The sequence below is a fragment of the Engraulis encrasicolus genome, chromosome 12, assembly GCF_034702125.1.
Source record: "Engraulis encrasicolus isolate BLACKSEA-1 chromosome 12, IST_EnEncr_1.0, whole genome shotgun sequence".
Lineage (NCBI taxonomy): Eukaryota > Metazoa > Chordata > Actinopteri > Clupeiformes > Engraulidae > Engraulis > Engraulis encrasicolus.
In genome coordinates, this window is record NC_085868.1 from 13682484 (window position 1) to 13708483 (window position 26000).

Consider the following 26000-nt stretch of genomic DNA (forward strand, 5'->3'; position numbering starts at 1 on the left):
TCCAGGACCTCAAGGCTTTTGATAATATCCGATCTGAATAATTTCCTTGTAGGCTATAATTTACTACTTGCTTGCTCATGTTTTGTGAGTGGGACATGAAAAATATTAAATTGATACATAGGCCTAATTTACAATAAACAATGGGTTTAACCTAGCCTGGCTCTCGCGCAGACCCTTAGTGCTTCGTGCATCTTCGTTACAGAATATCCATCTGCGTGAGAACCAGGTTAGGTTTAACCTTCAGCATTTTAGATAGGCCTAGTGCCTCTAATGAAGAATTGCTTTAAAAATTACTGTCTAGCCCCTTAACAGACACCATTACACCATTGTAATGCCCTCTCTAGATTCAACTGGGCCCCAAGCAAAATGTCAAAAGGAGTGAACATTTGAAAGAAATTTGCCACTACTGTAGCAAAGTGAGCTTTTCTTTACCATCCAGGGGCTTGGGGGCCCCAAGCTGCCTGCCTAGCGTAATGACAGGATGCGATTTTAATGGTGTTTAGTGTGGTGGGTCAGACAGAAGCTATTCTGTATGCTGCCGAAACACCTCCTGGATGGGAGGTGAAAGTCATGATTCATAAGCTTGATTTAGGCCTACATTGTAAATTGCGAGATCCATAGTAAATTAAATTATTTTTTAGCAAGAGTAACTTAAGTAATGCAAAAGTTGTGTAATGCCTTACATTTTAAATATAGTAATATTATAGTGTAAGGGATTATTTTTAAAAGACAGTAACGTGTAATCAGTAATACATTTTAGTTTTTGAGTAACTTGCCCAACACTGCTGATACTACATAACCTGATTTACATCATCTGGCTGCGTTCGGCTACGTCACGCGGGGGCGTTCCCATGCGGCTAGGGTCAGGTAAGATACTACACCCTTATGACAGTGCACAGGGCCTTTAGTAATACATTACGACTTGGTCATTGCCATTCTGGTAACAGCTAATTTATAACGGGGTATATCTTATGGGGTAATTCTATAGTTAAAAAAAATAAAATTGTTAACAGTTTATAATAAGGTGCAACTGTTTATGGATCTGGGGTGGAGTGCACTTCTAAGCTCAAAATGCTCTGTTTTACTTTAAAATGGCAAAGTCATACTTCCTCGTTAATTTTGCAAATGGTCTCTGTACTGTAGGCAAACATTTGCAAACAGTTTCCGTTTCAGGAAGTACCACAAATCATGATGCAGACCAAAGGTCTTCTGCGGCGAGTCTTTGGGTGGCTCTTTGGCCAATGCAATGGTCTCTCTGTACTGTACAATATGTGTAGGCCTAGTTTAGTAAAACAGGTGTGTAACTTGAGTTATCAATTAGGCCTACGGTATATGCATTATCTGCCACACCACACATTATAGTGATCACATTTCCACAACAAGTTACAGTAAGTGTTAAGGGGAGAGAGAGAGCGAGACAAATATAATTAAAGCCATTATATATCGTAGAAAACACATTCATGTCCTGTGCTAAAGGTGGTAATTGGTATTCAGAATCTCAATTAAAATTTGGTGAGTTATTCACCTGTAGCTTATGGATTATGGAGTACTCAAAGTTCAGAGGGTATATGAGTTGGTAAGGCAAATGACAAGTATTACCCTTAAGATCATCAAACTCACTGGACAGACCTGAGACTGAAAATTCTTAATTCACCAAATGTTAATGTTTATTATGTGGCTTTACAATCTGCAAATGTAAATGCTTCATCTTAAAGGCCAACTTCCGATTAAACACAGTTTTACTCACTCCTATCGAAGATCGGACGGTCATCCCAAGTTAAACTCACTTGCAAGGCTCTCATAGCGGTGCGTCACCTCGCCTGGCTGTGTTTCCCGGTGTTTCCCAATTTACATCAATAATGCAGAGAAACGAGCGAATCACGAAAGCCTTTCTGTGTTTCGTCACGTCGAAAGAAGGCGTTGGCCACAAAGGTTTATGTCGACCCATTTTTCTAAAAACATGTAGAGTAATTTTTTTCTGCTTGTTTTCAATACAAGCAACGTCTGGTGGCCCGAAATCTAGCTTAGCTTAGCTATCAGCTGGTTGCTACTCTCAGGTACACACACAGCACAAAGCCTCATCCATAGAGCAAGTCCACTGTGGTTGCTCCGTGCCTGCAGCTCGCCTAGGGGTCGCTGTCGAAAGAGCACAGCCTTGAATGGAGCATGAACACCTCCGTTGGCGCCCCTATAGTGCAGTACCACCCGGGGAAGTGGCGACTCTGTTTCCCATTACATTCGCTCCAAGAACAGGAGGACTGAGCCAATCAGAGACGCATTTCTACGAGAGCTGGAAGAGTGAGCCAATCAGAGACGCATTTCCACGAGAAACACGGAACACCCTCTCGTTTCTCCACAAGCCACCTTGCTGGCTTTCAAAAACGGCTTGAAACAAAGCAACCAGAACGTTTTTTAAAACAGGACCAACGCGTAACACATTCAATAACAATGGGGAACACAGTAATATTAATCAAATGACGTTGAGAGGCCATCTTTAAATACCCATCAAGTGACTTTATTGCATGTGGGAGGGGGAGGGTAGCAAACATGGTCATTCACGCAGTGTACTGTATATATCGTATATTTTTCTCTCCAGCATTGTGCTTTTTTAAATACTGACTCATGGACGCAACACTGAAAAATAAAAAAATAATCTTTAAAAGAAAGCAGAACCAATGCCACAACCTAGGGAGAACCGTTTTAATTTTCAAATGTAGTCCTTTAGAGATGGTCTGAAATTATAGAATAAAAATACACCCAAGTCACCTGGTAACATTATTACAACAAATAGCAGAGTAATGGGATCTACCTACATTTTGATGTCATCTATATGACCCACATAAACATCCTCATTCAATTCAAAAACATTACAAGTCCTTGCTTTCGAAGCACAAGAGTAAAAGTGTAAAATTGTTACACTACAGCTACCAATACATGTCAAAGTGACCACAGAAATGCTAATCTTCACTTCAGAAAATACACCATCAGGTCGCTTCATGCAGGGAGGGGGACAGGGAAGGTGGTCATATACGTCTTTGAAGCTGCAATAAGGAAATGCTTTTAACTTTATACAGGCCTTTACAGGGTTTTTAACATTTCGAAAATCAAAAGCAACAAATATTACTCCAGTCCATCGCAAGTGTCCCAAATATGCAACTTTTTAAGTGATTATCTTTGTCAAGTCAGGCAAGATACATAATCTTGATAGGGGTTTAAATTAAATATATACATAATTAAAATCTGTACAGTATAAATTCACATAGAGTTTTTGCTCGACAAAGTCTCTGAAGTTCTTGGTTTTCTAACCAAGTATGCCGATCACAACTTCACCATCAAAAAACACAGAGCCTTCCATCAGGCCTACATCTACACAAACAGCTTAATTTTTCCCACTCTCACATCAAGAACAGTGCTTTTGTCTGTTTCAGGCGAGTCAAGAGTATGTTGGGGGGCACTCAAGGAACCCACTTTCAGTCTCTGGTATATCTACAACACCGGGTCCTTAGACAGACGTAACAATATAAGAGCCACTCTCCGTAGTGTCCCCTTTGGAGTCCCTCTTCTTCACGCCGCTAGACACGGGCGTGGGGATCTGGGAGGGTCTGGGGGCGGCGGTACTGTCCGCACTGCTCTTTCTGGGACTGGGGGTGTAGTTGAAAGGGCTGACCCTGGCGGCCACGGCACCACTCGGGGAGCTGTGCTTGCTGGAGTTGCAGGAGCTAAAGGGGGTTCGTTCGGTGGCCACGGGAACTTCGTGGCTCTCGCTGGCGACGTTTGGGTTGCTGGGAGCATGCTTGATCATGTCGGCGCCTTTTCGGTCGAGACTCTCGCTGCTCCTGAACAGGTTCAGATTCGTCTCGGACCCAAGTCGGCGCGTGTTAGCATTTTCCGCTACACTCGGTGGCTTGGGGTGAGGTTCACTGGCATCTGCGACTGACATTTTGGCTGGAACAGAGTCAATGACAGGTGGGGTGTTGGCTGTGGGGGATTTTGCTGACCTGGGGTTGTTTATGGGGCAGTCCTCGATTCGGACCCACACATCTTCAGTACTTTTTGATGCACCTGCATTCTGATGGCCCAAGGCTGAAGATCCCGACTCTGCACCCGTATCCGCTAGATCTAACGTCATAGAGCGAGAGCCATCACTGTCTTTCATTTTCCTCCACGTGCCCTTTAAAGGGGTGGCCTCTTTGCCCTGTGCCGTTCTTTGGGCTGGGCTTGTGGCTTGCCTCTCGTCCTCACTTCTGCCCTTCTCACTGGACTCCGACGAAGCGGAGAGGATGGAAGAGGAGCTGCCGGTTCTTTTCCACGTGCCGACTCTGGGGAGGGACGATGAGTGTTTGGTGTGTTCCCTCTTCCAGGTTCCCGTCCTGTTTATGGGCATTCTAGAAGGGCTCTCTGAATGAGACCGAGAGGCGTCTTGCCTTTTGACCGATTTCCCGTCTCCGTTTTCAGAGGAGTTCTGACTGTGCGGGGACTTCCTCCATCCGCTGCTGCCTTGATAGGGCAAACCTAAGGACATATCAGGTAAGGAAGGGCTGGATACGGGTGTTTGGGACTGTGACATACTTGGTGAGGAGGGGGACAGGGACTCAAACGAGGCTGACTCTTCTAGTTTCCTTTTTAGTGTTGGACTAGGGGCTTCCTTAATGAACGTGGACTGGCGGACGAGGCCGGGCTTTTCTGAACGGTCAGACTCACTGCCACTGGACTTGGTGGACGACATTCTGGAGAGGTCTGCCTTTTTGGAGGGGCCGGATGCTCCACACTGGTTGAGGCTTTTAGAGGCCGACTCACTACGAGGAATCCCGCTGGCACTTCTCGGTGCCGTCATTTGTTTGCCTTGTGCTTGCTGACCCATTTGTCTGCCAGGGGAGGTGTAGGCCATGCGGCCACCTGGGCCCGCTTTTGCAGCCTGTGCATTTGGAGAAGCAGTCCGTGGCAACTGAGACAACTTGTTAGGGGGGGTTAATCCATTCCTCCCTGGGGAAACAGAAACAGCTCCTCCTCGGCCTGGAGACTGCATGGGTCTGGTCAGGGACTGGGGAGGAGGTCTGGACGGTGTAGAATCTCTGGATCCGGAACGTGAGGAGCCTTTACTGGAGCCGCCTTGGGAGGCTGGGGGCTCACGGGCTGGACTGGGGTCAGACTTGGCTGGGGGTTTGATTCCCCTTGGCGAATTCCCAGAGTTTGGACCCTGGGATAGGGGCTTTGACACTTGCCCGCGGGGAGGGGGCTTTTTTGGCACTGGGCTGGTACTGGGAGAACTGCTCCTTACACCAGGTATGTGAGTCATAGTTCTACCTCTAGACATTACTGGGCCAGGGGCCGGTCTCTGGGAGGGGACAGTGTCATGACTGGGTCGTGGTTTGCCCGTGATGAGGCTTTTGTAGACCTTCTTTCCACCTTTGAGGCCTTTTGCTTCTTCTTCCTTCTTCTTTGATTCGACTGTGCTTTTCTCACCAGGCTTTAATATCCTTGGCCCACCCTTGCTCAGTGCTGGTTTGGCCTCATCTGAATTCGAGGGGAGGTGGAAAGGAGATCCCAGGGAGATACCGGATTTCAGGGAGAGGATGGAATCAGAGTCTGATGAGCCCTGCCTTGACAGGCTAGCAGCTGCCTGGTGCAGACTGCTCACAATTGAATTTGCCCCCTCTTGGATGGCCTTCCAATCGAATGACTCAGAATCTGGGGAAAGGGCTTGCTCTGAAATGGGGCTGTGTGTATCCGTAAGATCTAAAATGAGGTCCGGTTCCTCGGCCATGATGCCTTCTGCCACAACTGTTTTCTCCTCACTGGTGCTCTGATCCTCTGACTTGCTTCTTGGCGGTTGTTTCTTCTTTTTTGGCATTGCTGAGCTGATGCACTCTTGAAGGAGGTCATCCTCTGAATCAATACTAAGTGAACTAAGAGAGCTATTTCTTGAGAAACACACAGGGGTGTCCTCTACGTGAAAGGCTTTTGGTGCATAGCCAGATGCCTGTGGCCTTGGGGCCTCTACCTGAGTAGGTTCTTCCTTCGGCGGCAGGTCTTTGTTGTTGTTTTCTTGGTCAATGTCACTTAGGGAGCTGAGAGAAGAATTCCTGGAAAAGCACACAGGCGTGTCCTCAATGGAAAACTTCTGCTTCTCATCTGGAACCGGTCCAGCATTTTCTTTGGATGCTTGTGGGAATGCTGGTGGTTTCTGCATGGGCTTTGAGGGCTGGGCCTGGAATGCAGTGACCCTGTTTGTGTTTACAGGTGGTTGCTGTGGCTGCTGCTGGTGTTGCTGGGGCTCTGGAAGGCTCTTTGCAGGGACCTTTCTTTGCTCTTTGTCCTTTCTGAGCTCAGCCCTCTCTTTAGACAGGTCAAGATCATCGTCCTCAAAGTCAAGAGAGCTGAGTGAGTCATTACGTGAGAAGCAGTACGGCGTGCCTTCTATGGGCGTGTAATGGTGTGGTGAATCAAAAGTGTAGCCGGGACGAGTTCTTTCTGGCTCTTTGAGCCCGGCCTTTTTGGGGTCTTTAGGTTTGTCAGCATATGGCGAAGCCTCTGGAAAACCACTAGCTCCCTCTGGTCTTTTCAACATCCGAGCTCTGTACTCACTACTCTGTGGCATAGGCTTCACAGGGGAAGTGGGTTTTTTCTTTTCAAATTCCTGTTGAACAAGACTACTGGGGGCGGTTACTGGATGCTGAGGGGGATCAGACATTTTCTGAATGGCTCTGAAAGGCTTTTGAGTTTTCCCTTTCGGCATAGCCGAGTTAATGCACTCAGCAAGTATGTCATCTCCCTCAGTCTCAAGCTGGGAGGCAGCAGCAGCAGGGGATGCAGACGGCGCCCCAGTGTCTTTGCTCTCTGCACTTTTCCCCTCTGGGATGGTGTCACGCCTTTGCGCAGATGGTTCGACACGAGCTGCAGGAGGCTCAGCACTAGCTAGCTCATTTGGAGGGGAATCGATTGTGAGGTCACTCAGGGAGGTGGCTGTTGAAAAGTTAATGGGTGTTCCCTCAACACAGTAGACGCGTGGCATGTCTTCTCCGTGTGCCATAGTCATGTGTTTCTGTTGCTGTCCTCTTTGTGTGGGAAGTAATTTGTACACAGGTAGTTGGCTTGGTTTGCGTGCCACAGGTGGAGGAGGTATTCTTGAAGTGCCTGAGGGTGACTGTTTCTTGTGTTTCCCTGATGACTTTGTTGGCATGGCGGAGTTTATACAAGCCTCTAGAATTTCTATGTCATCATCATCTGAATCATCCATTAGATCTTTCTCTTCTTCACATGATGGGACAGGCTTTTCAGGGCTCTGAGGTTCTTTTGACTCCTCGTTCTCATGGTCGGCCTCGGCGCCATGTTCATCTTCATGCACTGGTGGCATAATCTTGAGTTCCACGTCCTTCTGGATGTATGGTTCATCCATGCTCAGTGCGCTGAGGCTTGAGGCACAAGAGAATCCATCTGGGGTGCTCTCGGTGGCAAAGTGCAAAAGCGTGTCGTTGTCAGGTAGCACCTGAACTTTCTGAACAGCAGCATTTACAGCAGCATGCTTCGGGGCCAGCTCCCGTTTGTCAGAGTGGGGGGCCACTTTCATTTTCTGTTTCATCTGTGGGATCTGAGAGTGGGGCTGGGGTGGCGGCGGGGTCTTACTGCGGCTAGGTGGCATGGTCTGACCAGGGCTGTCTGGCAGATCACTGGGGCTGATGATGCCGCTCACCATTCCACTGCATGGCTCGCTTTGCACAGAGCTGGCGATGGAGTGGCTCTCGAAGCTGTCGAGAGAACTCACTGAGGTGCATCGGCTGAACATGAGGGGTGTTTCCTGCAGGTAGTGTTCTGGCGGGCTCTTGGGAGTCTGTGCCCCACTTTTGGAGGGGGATTTGGCACCGGATGAGAACTCCACTTTGTGATGCCCGTGTCCGCCTTGAGACTGGTGACGGGGAGGTTTCATTCTCACATACTGGACAGGTGGTTGGCTCTCGGTGGTGCGCTGTTCGGCGGTCATGGTGCTGGGTGGCTCTTTCTCTGTGATGGGCAAGGTGGGGTAGTTGCTGCTGGCATTTCTTTTGCAGCCGTCCATTTCATCCTCCTCAGAGGATAGAGATGACAACGAGCTGCCCCTGGAGAAGCATATCGGGGTGTCCTCCACACAGTAGGTCTGTAGTGTTTCCTGGTTGATGGTGGGGGCTTTGCATGATGCATTCTTCTGCATTACATTACGTGCCGGTCCAGATCGGCTCTGGGAAGATGAGGGGTGGGGTTGCTTTTGCCTGCCTGCGTTTTTGCTGGAGGTTACAGATGAGGAGCTGTCCTGGCTTAAATGGTCTTTGACAGAGCTTTGAGCAGAGGAGGGCTTTGAGTGGCTGAACATGGGCTTCTTGGAGTTGCCCTCAGAGTATTTCAAGCTGTAATCTATTGGCTGCTCAACGTGATGGTCCTCGGAGTACTTCATGCTGTAATTGGTTGGCTGCTCATCGGACTGCTCCTCTTCCGAGTACCGTTCACTGTAATTGGTTGGCTTTTCGTCACCATAGTCATCAACAGAGCACATGGCAGGGTTCACTTTCTTGTTCATGCCATGAGAGGAACCCCCACTGCTTTGTTCAGCGCCACTTGGACCCCTGGCCCTGAAACCGCCACCCATTTCCTGCTGGGCAAACCTTGGCTGATATTTTTTCAGCTTCTCTTCGCCGTCACTGTTTGTTTCAGCGTACATAGTGTAGCCGGGGCTTTGGGATCTTGCAGGTTTCTGATCGGGCCTCTTCATCTCGTCTTCTATGTGCTTGGGACGTGCCCACCGTTCATTCTGGCTTGGGCTTTGTCTGCCGGAATTCAGCTGTTCATCAGAGTACTTTAGGCTGTAGTTGATGGGTGTGTCGAGATCCCCATCATTGTCCTCCATGTGGTTGGCATTGTGGATCTTGTGGGCAAGGTCTGCCGGGTACTTCCTGTAGACGCAGCACTTGCTGTCGTCTTCAGAATAAGAGTCTATGGAGGGTTTCATTTGGCCCCTTTTGCCATAACCGTCTGTGCTGTTGACACTGTTGAGGCTGTCATTGGAGGCCCGGTACTCGAGTTTAGGCATTGGGCATGGTCTACCAGAGTGGTCAGTCTTAGTGTAGTAGACGTTACCGAGGCCGTGGGCAGCTGGGTTGCGTCTCACCCCGCCCATGTCGTCCTGAACACAGTGGGGGTCAGGGGTGGAGCCTACATTCCTATCATCCATGCCTAAGTGCATGCCTTGCACTTCCTCCATGACCATGCTAATCTGGGCCGTCGTGTTGGGAATTTGCATCCGCTTAGCAGCAGCATCACCGGGGTCCGAATGGAACCCCCCTGCGACCCCTCTCCGCTCCCTGTCCAGGCTCCTGTCCCTTTCGGCTCGTATGCCTTCACCGTTGCCCCGGTTCTCTCGTGACGAGGGACTGGACAGCACCGGGGTGTTCATGTACGGCGATCGCATGCCCACGCCGTTGGGGCTGTACCCGTCGGCCGACCTGCACACTCCGTCGTAGTCCCCGTACACTCCGTGCTTGTGCCGGGGCTTGTTCCTGTGAGACGCCTTGGGGCTCAGGTTGTCGATGTTGTCGAACGTCTCGGAGAGATGCTGGGCATCAAGCTCCTCGATCAGTGCCTTCTGTTTCCTCACGTGCAAGGAAGGCAGGCTGGAGCCAGGGGACATGATGTTGGCGTCCTTGTACTTGGCGGGCCTGTTGGCCATGAGGTTCCTCAGGGCAGCGGCACTGCCCATGGCGATCATCTTGTGCTTGGAGTGGATGAGGTTCTTGAGCATGCTCACGGCGCCCATGTCCCACAGCGTCTCCTGGTCCTTGGCGTTCCGCGCCGAGAGGTTCCAGAGGGTTCCGCAGGCGTTGCTGACGATGGTCAAGCTGTGGGACTTGAGGTGCTGGAGGAGGGTCTGCAGGCAGCTGTTCTCACGGAGAATTTGTCTGGGAGAGAGGGAAAAAAGACATTTGTTTGTGGTTAATAAAGGATATTCATTCCATAAACCATTGAATTGTTCTTTCCAAACATAGAAGAAGAAACTAACAGTTTCTTCTTCTAATTGCTATTTTCATATGTTTTATAGTACTTCATGTCTTTGTGGTTAATTAATGTGATATATTAAAAGCCCATTGGTGATAGCTCCAATCAGGAAAATGTTTCAGATGTACTGTAGTTCCATTTCATAAATATATATATTTTACAATATTTCTACTTCAATCATTTTTGTTCACTATTCTTAACTTCAGTTACAACATTGGTGTGCATTTGTTATGGATGACTTCAGTACCTGTGGTCCTCATTGGTGGCAATGAGGCTGGAGACGTTCCTCAGGATGCCTCCGCCACTCTCGATGATGGCCAGGGTGTTGGTTTGGCTCCGGTGCGTCAGCGTGCCAACGAGGAACGCCAGGGCCCCATCCACTGCACAGATGTCAGCCTTGTTCTCGGTACAGTGAGCAGACAAGTTCCAGAGGGCACTTAGGACACTCTTCAGTGTGGACTCCTACAATGGGAAGCAAAAAAAATAATCTTAGGACAGCAGTTCCCAAACTGTTTTCCCTGTGCACCCCCTTGTACATTCCAGTGTGGTTCGTGCACCCCCTATGCGAATATTGCCGCACATTATACAGAGTCATTTTGGGGAGTCCTCATTTCCAATATAATTGACATTTTTTTCTGTCTTCATTACAATGGTACTTGTTGCATGACAACTCAAGGAGATATAAATTACACTTCAGATGGACCCTTCCAGCATACAATTCACCAAACAATTAAAAACTACTTAATGTTCATTAATGCTGTAGAAAAACACACATATCCGCCATTGCCCAATTCCGCTCGCGCATCCCCCGTGCACGCACCACAGTTTGGGAAACCCTGTCTTAGGACATGAGTTCTAATAATGTCAAAAAAATAGGAAGTGTTTCCCACAGACCATTTATGTTTCCCACACACCAACATTATGTGACGCTAGGGGCAAAAAACATTGGGCCAGTGAAAGTGTTATGCGTGTACACCCGTTGACGTGTGTGTGTGTGTGTGTGTGTGTGTGTGTGTGTGTGTGTGTGTGTGTGTGTGTGTGTGTGTGTGTGTGTGTGTGTGTGTGTGTGTGCGTGCGTGCGTGCGTATGAGTGCGAGTGTGTGAGTGAGAGTGTGAGGGTGCGTTTTATTATTCCGTGACTCTCACATAATGGTCTATGAGTGGGAAACACTAATGGATTTTTTAAACTAAATTTAAAAAGCATCTGATATCAAAAATTGCATAATGTGTCTGAAATTAACAGTGGTCTGCCACTGGATACACAAGACATTGGCCTAAAGCAGAAGTGAAAAGGATCTGCTCTTTTTCAGGAGTTAATGCTTTCAGTTTCTGACAGATGCACTTAACAGCTTTTTTCTATGATTAATTTAGGCTGGGAGTCTTTTTCAAGAAGGGGGAAGTTGCAGCAAAACACCAAGACCTCTTTATCTGCTTCGTCAGTTAAAAGGTGCATGCAAGTGTAAGAGTGTGAGTTTGTTTACATGTTTGCAAGTTCTTGCATGTTAAGCCTATATGTGGTTATTCTGTGTCACATTTCCTGTAGATGCACATTTCCTGCAAATGAGGCCCCTGCCCTACAATTTGCATGTGTCTTAATTGGCCATTTATCTCCCCAGTAAACAACAGGCACTGAGGTTCAGGACGAATTTCCCCTAATGGACAATAACATTGATCTTTTCTTTAATATTTTAGCCAACATTTGCTGCGCTCAGAATTTATTCGCCCTAATGAGCTATGAAGTTTATTAGTACCTTCATCATTCAGGTTTGGCTGAGCTATGAAATTTCTTTTTTTTTTTTTTCAACAATTTCATCGGGGGAAAAAATAGTTGACATTACAAATCTCTTTTCCAAGGGGCATCCTGCTAAAGAGACCGCACAAGTTATGAAATTAAAAACTTGCGCAGCAGTAGTCTGTGAAGGTGAATTCTCACTTTCTGGACCTCCACTTTCCCTAATGGGCAATAATGAGTATAATAATGATTACCCTCATGGTTCAAGAATTGCTAAGCTATGAAATGTCTTACCTTGTGGACCTCCAGGGCGCACTCCATCAGAGCCCTCACACTGCCCACCTCCCTCAGTGTCTTCTTGCTGTTCACGTCCGCACGCCACGACAGATTCCGCAGCACACTGGCAATTACCTGTGAATGGTAAAGGTAAAGGAAGAGTGGCTGAATACCAAGTGCATGTGCAAAATTCAAACAGAGCGCGATAACACAAAATAATCTTGATGGAACACACCAGAAGAGGAGCCTTTTATGTGGAAGTGCTCTTAAAACGTAGATATTGCTTACACAGACTGCACAAGTAAGTAAGTAAGCAAGCTTCTGTTGTGTTAGGAAGTACAAGAAGAGCGTATTACTACCATCTGCAGGTTTAGAATGTTTGGAGAAAGTTCACTTGGTTGGAGATTCTCTGATGCTCCGTCTTTACCCAACTACCATGTTGCCTACTTCTGTTCCACTTCTCATCAGTCTGAATCAGGTGACATAACAGCTTAAGCTCTTCAAAGGTAACGGGGAGGACTCCAATGACATGTTCAGTAAATGCAAGATGAGTGTACAGATGGTGTAACTTCAATCTGCTCATTACCGTGCCGGGCCGCGACAGCGTACCGTGATCATTACACCCTGTGGCCATTCGGAATGCGGGGGGCAGTATAGCACCGCTTTTGCAGAGCAGCGTCTGCCTGTGTCTATGGTCTGTTTGTGCTTCCGTCCTTGCCCGTCCCCCAGTTTTAGTAGTAGTAGAAATACAGTCAGCAAATTGCATGTTTTATTTAGCATTGGGCATTTGATAGGGCATTTGATAATAACACAAGTGTGAGCCCTAAACAAGACCACAACCACAATAACCCAATTTAGGACCATAGGCCTATTCAACCGTTTCCACAACCTCACTGATCACAGTTGCTTCATCTGTAATGCCAGGGCTAAGAATAACGAAAATAGCAAAACAGAGTAGGCTAATAAACCGTAATGGAGAGACTGAGGAGACATGAAATCAGCGGCTGAGTTCGGACCATTTTGAGTGGACCGATGTCGCTTGCTTTGTGTAGCCCTATCAAGCAAGCCTGTCTGTCTCATTTGTGCGATGAGCACAAAAACACAAATTGAACCACTCGTATAGTGTGAGTCAAACAGACATGAACAACATTGTAGCCTAATGAAGTAGTGCCCCGTCATGTCAGCATGAGAGAGGTGATTTTACATTTGGCGACGACATTCCGTCTTTAAAACTGGCGCATGCCGCTTCCCCTATTGCAGGTTATTACCTGATCTACACTGTCGTTACCACAAAAAACAAGGTAGCACAACTTAATACTATTACTAGCCTATATATCTGGTAGCCTAAATAGTAGGTTGAAGACGGGGGTATTATTGGTGCACTGGGTTTTTTTTTGCGAAGCAGAGTAATCTGCTTCAGTGTAGCTCATTGTATGTTGATCCCTCCCTCAGTTTTAGGCTACAAGTGGAAAGAGTCAGCCAATTGCGCACGTAACATTGGGTATTTGATAATAACACAAGCGTGATCCCTAAACAAGACCGCCAGTCGACGGTGTTTTGTTTTCATTATTCTGTCCTGCATTCACCGTCTCAATTCCGCTCCTAACGTATAGGCTAAGTGATGTCTGTTAATTATTTCTGCACTACCTATTCAAGTCAGGAACGGATATCCTCAGGATAGCCTACGGACTAATAGGTTGAAGACGTTTTTTTTGTATTGGTGCTTGTGAACATTTCATCCTTTCAATGCGCTGTTGTGCGCGATCGACGGGATTCCGGTTGGATGTGATGCACACATGACAATACATCTGTTACACCAGGTGTGGCTAATCATCTGTGATTAGGACTGCAAATTCAGTTGCTTCGGTGGAGATGCGAACCAACAGTAGGCTATGACTGGGGAACTATGACTCCTTCGGAGGCTGGATAACCTGTCGCGCCACGACATGTCACAAAAGGCTGTGCAGTCCCGTGCACTGCACTGCACTGCTGTAACCCACCCATCCCCCACAGACAAACATTCATGTTCTGAAAAGTTCAACACGTTCTGAACATTTTAGCCGCTTTGCATTAAGTTTTCGAGCAGACACTTGTCCACGGTGACGCAACATCGAAAGTGAAACGCAGAGACTGTTCACAAATAACTGAATAAAGATTTCATTAAAAAAAAAAAACCCCACAGCATTTCTATGAAAATGTGCTGGGTGACCACACTGCCTATGCCTATCCAGATGCACGTATAGCAACAAAAGAGAGGGAGAGACGGAGAGAGAGAGAGCGATTAGCGCGTATCTCTCTGTGTGTGTGTGTGTGTGTGTGTGTGTGTGTGTGTGTGTGTGTGTGTGTGTGTGTGTGTGTGTGTGTGTGTGTGTGTGTGTGTGTGTGTGTGTGTGTGTGTGTGTGTCGGGGAACATTTGAAGTGAAAAAAAACACCCTCCCCCACTTCAGCATCAGATGTTGGTGGTCTACAAGTCAATATGTTTTACCCGACTATCTTGTAGCCCAGTCATGAAGTTCATAAAGCCATCGGTAGCCTATAGGCCAAGATATCCAAAATCCCTCCGCAAATTTCTGCATTGCCTGAGTTCATAGGCTAAAACAACTTTATTTAGGCCTAACTTATTTAGCTTACTTTATTAGCCTTATTTAGGCCTATTATCGTATTTAGGCTTTAACGTGGGCCTATTTTACAAAATATCGAAAGAAGGAAAAGACACGACAGACAAGTTGAGGCTTACTGATCGTAGCCTATTACAGCAAATCGAACATGCGCTTTATGAACACACTAGCCTGAGGGCAAACATCTTCTTGGCACTATTGAGATAACCAGGCCATGCCATGAATTCAACTACCTGGGCCCACACTAAAAATACTGACAGACTACAATTGCTTGATCTTCAGTGGGTTTCGTGGGTCCGGGGGGATGGGTGGTGATGGCACGCTTGATGTAATTTTTTCCCCACCCCATGCATGCACGCGGACACCACAGGGTCGGGACATTCACCCAATGAATGACTGAGTGCGGCTAAATATGCCTGTTGCATATCGTAGCCTAATTATTACACACATCACGTCAAGTCACAAATTAGTAGTCTCTTGCAGTTGACCTATGCCAAATTAACGTCCTCCCTGTAAGGCTGCACTAATTCAAACATGTAGAGGAGTCGGCTTAGCCTATAGCCAAAGTCTATAAAATGTAGCCTATTTTTTGTAATTTCCAATTATCTAGGCTATGTTTACGATAATGATTTGTTGCGCTACGACGGTGCTCAAGACAAGTTGGAACATAGTCATCTCAAGTGCTCCCATTTTATTTTGATCCTGCTTTAAGTCAATGGGCGAGAGGGACGGATGAAACGGGTGTTTCATTCGTCCCGACAGTGTCTACTGACACTAAAATCCCTTTTGCCTGTAAACCTGCTTTGACTTTTCATACTTTCGGATATGTTAAAGTTTTCGAGTAAATCGCAGTGTTTCATTCGTCCCGAGTTTCATGAGTCCCTGCTCTCCCCTACTGCCTAAACTGTTACAGTTTAAATGCGTCCTCTCCAAACTGTGTGTGTGTGTGTGTGTGTGTGTGTGTGGGCGAGAGAGGGAGAGAGAGAGAGCGAGGGAGAGAGGCGCTTAATTCCCCGCAGAAAGAGCAAGGCGATGTCTCCAAATATTAGCAAAATGCATCTTATTTTAGTTAAGTAGACATCAGGGATGTATTTTTGCTTAATAGCAACGCCGACCTGATTGGTTCATATTGCTCTGAATAGCCACAGAAGGCTAGGCTATATTTTAATGGGTTTACGCGCGCGAGGTCATCTAACTGTGGTCACAGTCGCCAGGTGCTATTATGAGAGGAAAACTATAGCATGTTGGCAAACATTAAAGCCAGTTTAAGCCATGCATATGATGAACCAGTTTTCTTGTTTGAAAAAACACACTTCCCGGTGCGCAAGGTGCATGCATGTCTGACTGACCCAGATGAAATCGCATGAGGAACTCCATGATTATGAGATGACATTGCATAGGCCTATATTTCCCAGCATATATTTCCCCCCCCCTCTCTCTCTCTCTCTCCAAACCCAGTTGTACTTGGACTCACTTTTAACACCGCTGGCCTTGAATCGCAGCACACATTGCAGTGAGCCGTGCCGTGTGCGAGTGCTGAGCAACTTCACCCCTAACGTTTAACCTAGACTAGCGAGTGCAGTGTTGTAAATCACGTGGAATAAGTGCAGCGATTACCTGCGTAGCCTACTTAATTATGGAAGTGAGTGTCATTTGGAGTGCGTATGGAAATCAAGCCTACTGTCACCAAGCTCTTCCTGTCTCCCCAGCCTCGCAATGGATGGACACCTGGCCACCGCTCCTCCGCCTCCTTCGGAACGGATGACTGTGGGGGGGATCTCCAAGGAAATTTGGAATTTCGGACTTGAATAGATTTGGGGTGCCCCGGGACTCTTTTAGATTTCTGTTAGTTAATAAATATTATTTTAAAACTCAATATTTGTGTCTTGGCGTATTTGTGGTGTACAGTACTCTCCAGGGTATTTGGTAACAAGGAGAGGTGTTGCTGGAAAAATGCGCACTTTCTCACCTGCGACACATAACCCGACAGTTGGTTACACTTAATTTGAGCACGAAAACAGCAATATCAGTCGCTTGCTAATTTTTGCCAATGTGACAACATTAAATTCATTAGGGAAGTGTAGGTTAGGTTATCGCCCCAGCTGTTGGCGATGTGAGATAAATAGCCAACGCTTACACGCTCAAACGAAGCGCTGTTAGGTTACTGCGGTGAGGTGTATTGCACTCTCAGTAATTTTTACCAAACGAAAAAGTATCCACATCCAGACAACAAGTCTGAAGTTGCAATATTAGACGTTTCAAATCTTGCGATGCGATAATCGGTATGGCTTCTGGCTACACTCAATTTACATTTTGTCAGAGCTTGCACATTAATGCAATTCATCCGATCATCATTTAAAAAAAAAAAATTCATTACATTATTTAGGCTATTCTTTTTATGACTCTTCCTACTTCCTGGAGGTGTTCTCACACAATTTATAGGCATGTTGTTATCCGCTGAATCGGTGCGTGCTGGTGAATATGAGCATATATTAATATGCCGTCAGCATCGTCTAAAACATTCCAAGCGCTCCCAAGTGCCACCCGGCGGTTGTTTGGGTACACTGCAGCTAGGCCCGGTACGTACCGAGGTGGATGACGTGGCATTACCTCGGTAAAGGGTGTGCATTGTAGGGGGACCGACTGTATAGTATAGTACAGGGGTGGGGAACCTCTGTCTCAATGGCCGTTTACGAAACTGTTTTAAAGGTGGCTGCCTTCAATATAGGCCTAAAGTGCAGGTGGAAATCCTGGTTTGTGTTCATAATGCGGCCCTCGGAGGACTTTTACGGCCCTCGGATGAATTTGAAGTGGCCCCTCGAATGACAAAGGCTCCCCACTCCTGGTATAGTAGGTACCTGCTGTAGATCTTCACTGTCTGACTTCAGCTGAGCCACCATGGCCCTCATGCAGCCCTTCATGGAGCACAGCGTTGCCTGGAGACACAGAAGCAACATCAGGAAGTGGTCAGCATCTAACAGCGATCATATATATAACTATACTGTATATGATATAGTTACATACAGTGCTTGAAGTGGAAAAAAAGACCTGCAGGAACACTAATCGTCCAAAAATACCATTCAAAAATAAGCGCAAGAACTCTGATTTTCCAACAGTTCTCATCAGTGCCAAATCAGTACAAGTTACGTTTTTGTAGGCCTATTGTCTGCACGCATTTTGAAAAACTTGCTTTAGTTCCCACAAGGAAGGGCACGACACTACTTCTTCACAGTTCACCACTTTTTTTTATTTTTTCTTTGGTGCTGATGTTTCGGCACTTAGGCCTTCATCAGATCTCTGATGAAGGCCTACTGTAAGTGCCGAAACATCAGCACCAAATAATAATAATAAAAAAAGTGGTGAACTGTGAAGAAGCAGTGTCGCGCTCTTCCTTGTGTGAACTGAAGACTGAAGTACCTTGAAAAGCTGCAACCTGCTGAAAAAGAAACTTTCAAGGTGTGCGGGCTCTCACCAAAAACTTTGTTAGAAAGACTTGCTTTGAAATGCTTTATACTGTTTTCAGCTGTTGTCGTGTTACAGTATTTGTTGTTTGAACGGATGTGTTCGTACAATGACTCTGGGATATCAATTTTGAATAACGTAGAGTAGACCTATCTTGTGTACAACAGAATAGTTTGTGGACAGCTTGAGTAAAAACAAATGAGAACTAAGAACCCCAACCATACTTTAAAGTTGGAGTATGTTTTTTCCCCACGCATAAGATAAGTGTATGACTATAGACTGGGGTTGGTAGTTGTGAAACCAAATCAGCACATGCATACCCACTGCCAGCATTGGCCACTACTTGCAACAAAGGTCAGTTTCAAGTTGAACTTTCAAACTGTGTAAAATGCATACTCAACGCAATTGCCACTGCTTGCAGAATAACGCTCAGATTCCAATATAAATTTCTAGACTGTGCGTAATGCCTAAGCAAAGCAATTGCATCAAAAAATAGTGCATGTGTTGCATTAAAAAAATAGGCATGTTTGTGTAGTTTAAGATATTCAACATGGCTGAATTAATGCACCTTGTTCGCTACATCCCCAAAAGTGAGATTGGTCAAGGCCATCCCAGCATATCTCCTTAGTGTCACGCTGTAGTGGTCGCTCGTCAGGCCGTATATCTCACAGTCAACCTGCAGCAGCTCTGCTATGGCTTGAAGTCCACCTTTTAACACATAAAGAGAGCAGAATTTCAAACTCTATGACAAATGCAAACATTAAAAAAATGAATACCAAATAGGTATATGTAATGTTTATCTTAGCTTATCTGTACCGAGTTCATTCATAGCATGTCTGTGCTCCTCGTCAAAGGACAGCTTCATGAGAACGCAAACTGCAGGACAAATCTGGTGCTCCACTGGTGAAGGCACTGGAATAACAGACAAATTCATCAGATTTCCAATTTTGAAATGCAATACACTCATATGCAAATGTATGTGCAATGTGCATGCAAAGCAAAATTACAATAATTGTCTTCCACATTGTGATTTTCATCATATTTATGCATTATGTGAATTAAGACTTATGAACATTTGAAAAATGTCTTTTGATAAATGAAAAATAAACTGCAGCATTTGAATTCAATTGCACTGTCAACACCAACCAAGTTCCATACAAAATTGTTAACATTCTATGAACACTGCAACCCAGAACGCGGTGGTATCTGCAAGCAGTCAGGGAGGATCGCTCACTGGGGTTCTTCAGATGGTCAACGTGATATTATCTTGGCCAGCAAATTCTATACTAAACCATTTACTGTGCAAATTGAAACTAATCATGGAATGGTGGTCTGATGACGTGCATCACTCAATAGGTTTCTTGTCGTGGTCAACACGGTAAACTACGGTACATTTCACTGTACACAATTAACAATGAAACCCAGAATACTGTGGTGGCCGAATGTGGCACATCAGTCACTGGGGATCTTGTTCCGGTCAATGCTATTGTCCAGAACATAATGTATAGATACGCTATCTAAACTGTATCTCAAATATGACTAAGTGGCAACTCAATGGGGTTCTTGTCCTTGTCAACGCTGTATTATTTTGGCCAACATATTAAGTTATACTATGCAGGTCCTTCTCAAATAATTAGCATATTGTGTTAAAGCTCATTTTCCCCCATAATGTAATGATATAAAATAAACTTTCATATGTTTTAGATTAATTGGTATAGAAATCTATGGGGTATAATGAAGAGGGAAGTGTGGGTCACCAGATCAATGAACAAAAAACAGCTGACATCTAAGCATCAAGGATATCTGGGCTTCCCACTGCCATTGACTTCAATGTTAAACACAGTCAGGTCAGCAGTCTAACCCATGACTGTGGTTTTGAGTAATGAACCAGGCTGAGACTTTTTAAAGCCTCAGGACGCTTTTGACCAGTGTTTGGAGTTAATTCGATGATTCAGATGATTAGGTTAATAGCTTGTTTAGACAATCTTTTCATGATATGCTAATTTTTTGAGATCGGAATTTTGTGTTTTCATGAGCTGTATGCCAAAATCATCAATATTAAAATAATACAAGACCTGAAATATTTCAGTTGGTGTGCAATGAATCTAAAACATATGGAAGTTTATTTTTAATCATTACATTATGGGGGAAAAATGAACTTTAGGAAGAAGAAATCCGCACTCACAAACTGCGTCTCATTATTTATTTATATTACCACCATGTCCAAAAAGCAAACGCGTTTCGGCTAACAAGCCTTCATCAGTGCGTGGCTTGTTAGCCGAAACGCGTTTGCTTTTTGGACATGGTGGTAATATAAATAAATAATGAGACGCAGTTTGTGAGTGCGGATTTCTTCTTCCTTAAGTTGACGCTTTTTATCTCGCACCCAAAAGCTTTTCGGTTTTCCAAGAAGTTGAGCGCGTCCTCTGCCAATACTTGGAAAAATGAACTTTAACACAATATGCCAATTATTTGAGAAAGACCTGTATAATGCCCAATGTGGCATAGTGTGACTGGTTGAGCACTCACTGGGCTTCTTGTCCTGGTCGTCACCACGTTCATGGGTAACATATTCGACTATATTTTGCTTTGTACAATTAATACTGAAACGCAGCATGGCATACCTGGATGACCATTCACTGGGGTCCTAGTCAACGCCACTTTATTCAGGCCGACATATTATATATGTTATACTATTTAATGTGCATACCCCAAAATGGCATGGTGAGACTGGGTGACGTGTGGTTCTCGTCTGGGTCGACGCCATATTGTTTTCGCAAACACATTGAACTACATTTTGCTAATGCACAATAAATACTAAAAGTGCGCCACTGTGACTGGGAGAGCACTCACTGGGGTTCTTGTCCTGGTCGACGCCGCGCTCGTGGCTCTCCTGCCACTCCCAGCAGGTCTCGCAGTAGGCGCGGATCTGCTCCAGCAGGTGCAGGACGCGGATCTCCCGCCGGCCGCGCTTGTCGTCCGGCTGCGAGTGGATGATGTTGTGCAGCGCGGCGCTGGCCCGCGCCCGCGCCTCCTTGCTGCCGCGCGAGTTGCCCAGCAGCACCGAGTCCTTGTCGTTGCCGTGGAGGAGCTGGATGAGCAGCGGCAGGCAGCCCGACTGGCGCATGGCGATGCAGCTGTCCTGCGAGCTGGACATGGCCAGCAGCGTGCGGGACATGTCGTCCTTGTCGTGCGTGCCCAGCATGGAGAGCAGCGAGTACACCATCTCCACCTGAGACGAGACAAGACAAGACCACACAAGACAAGAGAAGGGTGAGAACCATTGAGTTCATCATAAATGATCACGTCTTTGGTGTCCACCTGAGACAGACAAGACAAGAAAAGACAAGAGTATTACTTCATCACTTTAGTTTTATTGGTCCATCAGTGTTACTTGTCCTGTCTTGCACTTTGATGTTAGTCTGTAAATGTCAGTCCTGTCACAGGACTCCTGTGAATGTCTATGTTCTTCATGGTATAGAGAGAGAAACGTTATTTCAATTTCCTTGAATGACCTGTGCATATGAAGACACTGACAATAAAAGCTGACTTGACTTGACTTGCAAGCATATAATATCACGTCTATAGTGTCCAGCATAGAGAGCAGCGAGTACACCGTCTCCACCTGAGACAAGTCAAGATGACACAAGACAAGAGAAGGGTGAACCATTGAGTTAATCATTTATCATCATCATCATATCTACAGTGTCCAGAATGGACAGCAGCAAGTCTACCTGAGACAGTGAAGACAAGACAAGAGTGGCCCACTAAGGAAGCCTATATCACCACCAGGGTTCCCACTCTAATTCAGATATAAAATTCCATGATTTTCCATGACTTTCTAGAACCCAAAAACAGAATTTCCATGACTACTACAGTGAAAAAATGACGTTCAAATGTTTTAAAAAGTGTGAAAACTGAAGCTTATCTTCACCCCTAGAGCCGACGCAGAGCCACCACCAGAGTTCAGTGGGCTCATTGCATTCTAGAATGTTGCAAATTACAGTGTGAAACAGTCTGTGGCGAAGCGTAGTAGTATAATCAGTAAGAGGCAATGTTATACACCAAACAAAAAGGTTTCTACTTCTTAACAGCTGTTAAGACAATTCCATGATATTCCATGACAGTGCATTCAAATTGCCAGATTCCATGACTGGAAAAACTTTCATGAAATTCCATGATATTCCAGAAATTCCGTGACCCGTGGGAACCCTGCACTTCTATAGGGTCCAGCACAGACAACAGGGAGCTCACCATCTCCACCAGACAGAGGGAAAATGAAGAAGATCACAGCGTAACATTTAATGTAAATATTACAAAATTGAGAAGAAAAATGATATTGGGACTACAGAATAGATGAAATTGTAATCTCAGGCAACAAAGCAGCCGACGCTGACAATTATTAAACCCAACATTACCCAGGCCAGTACCCAGCAGTAGACCAGAGTATGAATATCAGTGTTGCCCCCACATGTGATTAATCTGCCCTCTCGTAGGGGATCAGTCTGCTTTGCCCATGAGCATGTGCGTGGTGGGGGGTGGTCTCTACCTTGTGGACCAGATGGGTTGTTGCACACAGTGACAGTGATGGTGAGGGGTGTGTGTGTGTGTGTGTGTGTGTGTGTGTGTGTGTGTGTGTGTGTGTGTGTGTGTGTGTGTGTGTGTGTGTGTGTGTGTGTGTGTGTGTGTGTGTGTGTGTGTGTGTGTGTGTGTGTGTGTGCGCGTGTGTGCGCGTGTGTGTGTGTGTGCGTGTGTGTGCGCGTGTGTGTGTGTGTGCGTGTGTGTGCGCATGTACTGTAAGTGCCTGTAAGTGCCTGTAAGCCTGTGTGTGCGTGTGTGTGCGTGTGCGTGCGTGTGTGCGTGCGCATGTGCGCATAGGCGTGCATGCCTGTCTGCATGGCTCAGGGTCTTTACCTTGGTGCCCAGATGGCTCGTTAGGCGGCGAGGGACGGAGTAGCTTCCTGCACAGCTCATTTCACTACCCGACTCATGGTCCAGACGAGAGCTGGAGGCCTGCCACAGTACACAAACACAAAAAACAAACAAATAAATAAACACATCCATCCATCCATACATAAAATAGTCAGTGTCCTTAAATAACTGTTCAGACTCTTATGTAATTCTGAATGAGCGTAGGAAGGAACAGGTAAAAAAAAAAAGCCACACATTTGGAAATGCTGGGGAGGTCTACTATAAATAAATGGCTTTAGCGAATTACGTGCTTGGCAAAAGGCTGAAGGGATTAGCTGGCATCACAGTCAAATACTCTATCGCGCCGCACATCTGCCGCCGTGTCAAATAATCACAAAGGCAAAAGACACCGCAACTGAAACACATACCGAAACGTACACAATGAAACGCGCACGCTGAAACACACCACACTGAAACCAGACACAACTGCAGCTTGCTACACAAGCCCTGTTGTTCAAGAGCATTCGAACTGTAGCATTTGCTTAGCATAGCATTTGAACTGTACAGTACACTGTGTAGATTTCTTTTGTCATACAACATGTAAACATAAGTGCAGACCATGTCTGATGAAAAATAAGGTACAGATAGCAAAGAGTAAAATGATGAACAGGATGTTACAAAATTCTGGGTTGCAAAAATGTGATGCAATCAATGATAAACGACAACTGAGAGTACAACTATCTTTCTGAATAAAACATTACAAACGCACAGCCAGCGTTACATAAAATGTGATATAAATGATTAAGTTCACCTGAGCACAGCTTACAGTCCCAACCGCAGAGTCAGCTGATGGCTGTGCAGCCTCCCCGGGACCAACCGCTTCATGCTTGACCTGGGAATTAGAAAGACACAACATCAGGGGAGAGCTGATGGACACACAAACGGAGAGAGAGAGAGAGAGAGAGAGAGAGAGAGAGAGAGAGAGAGAAAGAGAGAAAGAGAGAAAGAGAAGAGAAGAGAAGAGAAGAGAAGAGAAGAGAAGAGAAGAGAAGAGAAGAGAAGAGAAGAGAAGAGAAGAGAAGAGAAGAGAAGAGAAGAGAGAGGGGGGCTGGAGAAAGCAAGTGAGTCTTGACTGATAGAGAGAGCGATTGTGAGAGTGGAGAGAGAGAAAGAGAGAGAGGGAGAGCGCCTGATGGATGGCAAGTGACAGAGATGGAAGATGAGGGAGAGAAAAGAGGGGAAGAGAAGGAAGAGGAGGGCGAAAGAGCTCCTCAGAGGACCATGACAGTACACAGGACACTGCCAACACGAGGCAGAAAGAGACAGATTCATGCCGGAGGAGACAGGAGGGGAAGAAGAAAAAAAGGAGGAGAGAGAGAGAGAGGACGGACATAGAGAGAGAGAGGGATGGAGGGAGGGAGGGAGGGAGGGAGGAAGGGAGAGTTAGTCACCTGGAAGGATGCGCGGAGATGGGAAAGAGGGGTGGAATAAGGAGAGGGTTTGTGAAAGGACGGAGCTTGAAGAGAAGCTATTCAGATGCTCAGAGGGCAGAAGAGGGAGGGAGAGAGGGGGGCTGGGGACATGTGAAAGAGCGGAGGAGTTGGAAAAGAGAGAGAGAGAGAAAAAAATGACCCGAGAGTGCCAAGCGGAAGAGGACTGAGAGGAGGGAGAGAGGGTTCAATTCAGACACAACATGGGAGGGGTGAGGGGAAAGCCTGAACGCTACGAGAGATGAATACACAATCGGAGACAAAAAAACAAAAAACTCTAACCATTCTGAGAACATATGGAGAAATACAATGGTGCACAGAAGCAAGCAAGTGAGAGAGTTACAGATCAATTCGACAAAGCTTAGCAAACGAGAAAGCAAGGGAGAACACGAACGAACGAGAGAGGGAGCGAGAGAGAGAGAGAGAAAGACAGAGCGCAAAACGGAAAGAGTGCAAAATAAAGAGTGTGAGCAATGGAGAGAAAGAGAAGACAAAAGAGAGAGCCAGAGAAAAGGAGAAGGCGGTAAGAGAGAAATATGAAATGGACTGAATAGGCTGCAGCAGTGGCGGCAGCAGCAGCAGCTGCTAAATCATCCATCTCAGCCTGACCTAGATAGACCTCCACTGGCTGCCTCTAGTGCCTGCCTCTACTGCCTTCCGCCTGTAGGATTAGGGGGGCCCGTGGGTGGGTGGGTGGGTTATGAGAATTAAATGTGCCCGACGAGAGTTCAACTCGCATGTGGACAGATAGATGTAATATATAACGCATGCATTTCATGACACATGGGTGCATGGGTGGGTGGTCAGCATTGCATTGGATACACCATGTTGCCCTCGTCCAAATCTCTTCCTTGCTCTCTCCGTCACATACACAGAATTAATTTCACATTTATGCAGACACTCTTTGGGCATTAATCATACACGAAAAAATAATCCTGTTCTTACATGCATGTCAGCTAAATATTATCCATGCAAGCAGGGAACATTCTGAGAGCGTGCACACACTTTTAATACTTTTATTTGGATGTCCTCTGAAATTCCTATGCGTTACATTACACTGGTGTAAAACATACGCGCATGCACGCACAAACCAAGCTTTATGGCTATTCATCTGTGCATCCAAAAAGGTAGGTCACTTGTTTCTTTTCTTCTGTACTCATTTTGTCATCACTATAAAAAATGGATTGCAGAGAAAAGTCATATACACGTTTCTCCACTGTAAAACCCCCAGAGATTTCTATGCCATAGCTGCTTTCAAACAGGTCAGAGGATGTGTGTGCGCGCGTGCATGCGTTTCTGTTGGCAGCCTGTTATAATGTGGTTTTTTTTTAAGTCCTCTTACTCGGCTTTGTAAACCTTTCAATCACAAGCATGTTGCTTTCCTGCAGTTTCTGTTTTATTCTTCTCAACTTGTATATTAAATCCGCCATGCTCCACTTTTCGATTTTCCGAGAACATCCCGCCACTGCCTTATCCCAGAGTTATTTTCA

The 26000-nt window shown here is 46.0% G+C and overlaps 1 protein-coding gene across 1 annotated transcript in view; it reads right to left on the reverse strand.

The window, feature by feature from the left end:
* Positions 1 to 2686: 2686 nt before the first annotated feature.
* apc (APC regulator of WNT signaling pathway) overlaps positions 2687 to 26000 on the reverse strand; it is a 62374-nt gene continuing 39060 nt past the window's right edge. The window contains exons 8-16 of the mRNA XM_063211666.1: positions 23832 to 23912; positions 23024 to 23122; positions 20963 to 21341; positions 18926 to 19021; positions 18678 to 18817; positions 17506 to 17583; positions 12047 to 12163; positions 10268 to 10482; positions 2687 to 9923 (exon numbers count right to left, since the gene is read on the reverse strand). Coding sequence (XP_063067736.1) covers positions 3503 to 9923; positions 10268 to 10482; positions 12047 to 12163; positions 17506 to 17583; positions 18678 to 18817; positions 18926 to 19021; positions 20963 to 21341; positions 23024 to 23122; positions 23832 to 23912 — 7626 coding nt within the window. The 3' untranslated portion in view covers positions 2687 to 3502. The remainder of the gene's footprint in view (positions 9924 to 10267; positions 10483 to 12046; positions 12164 to 17505; positions 17584 to 18677; positions 18818 to 18925; positions 19022 to 20962; positions 21342 to 23023; positions 23123 to 23831; positions 23913 to 26000) is intronic.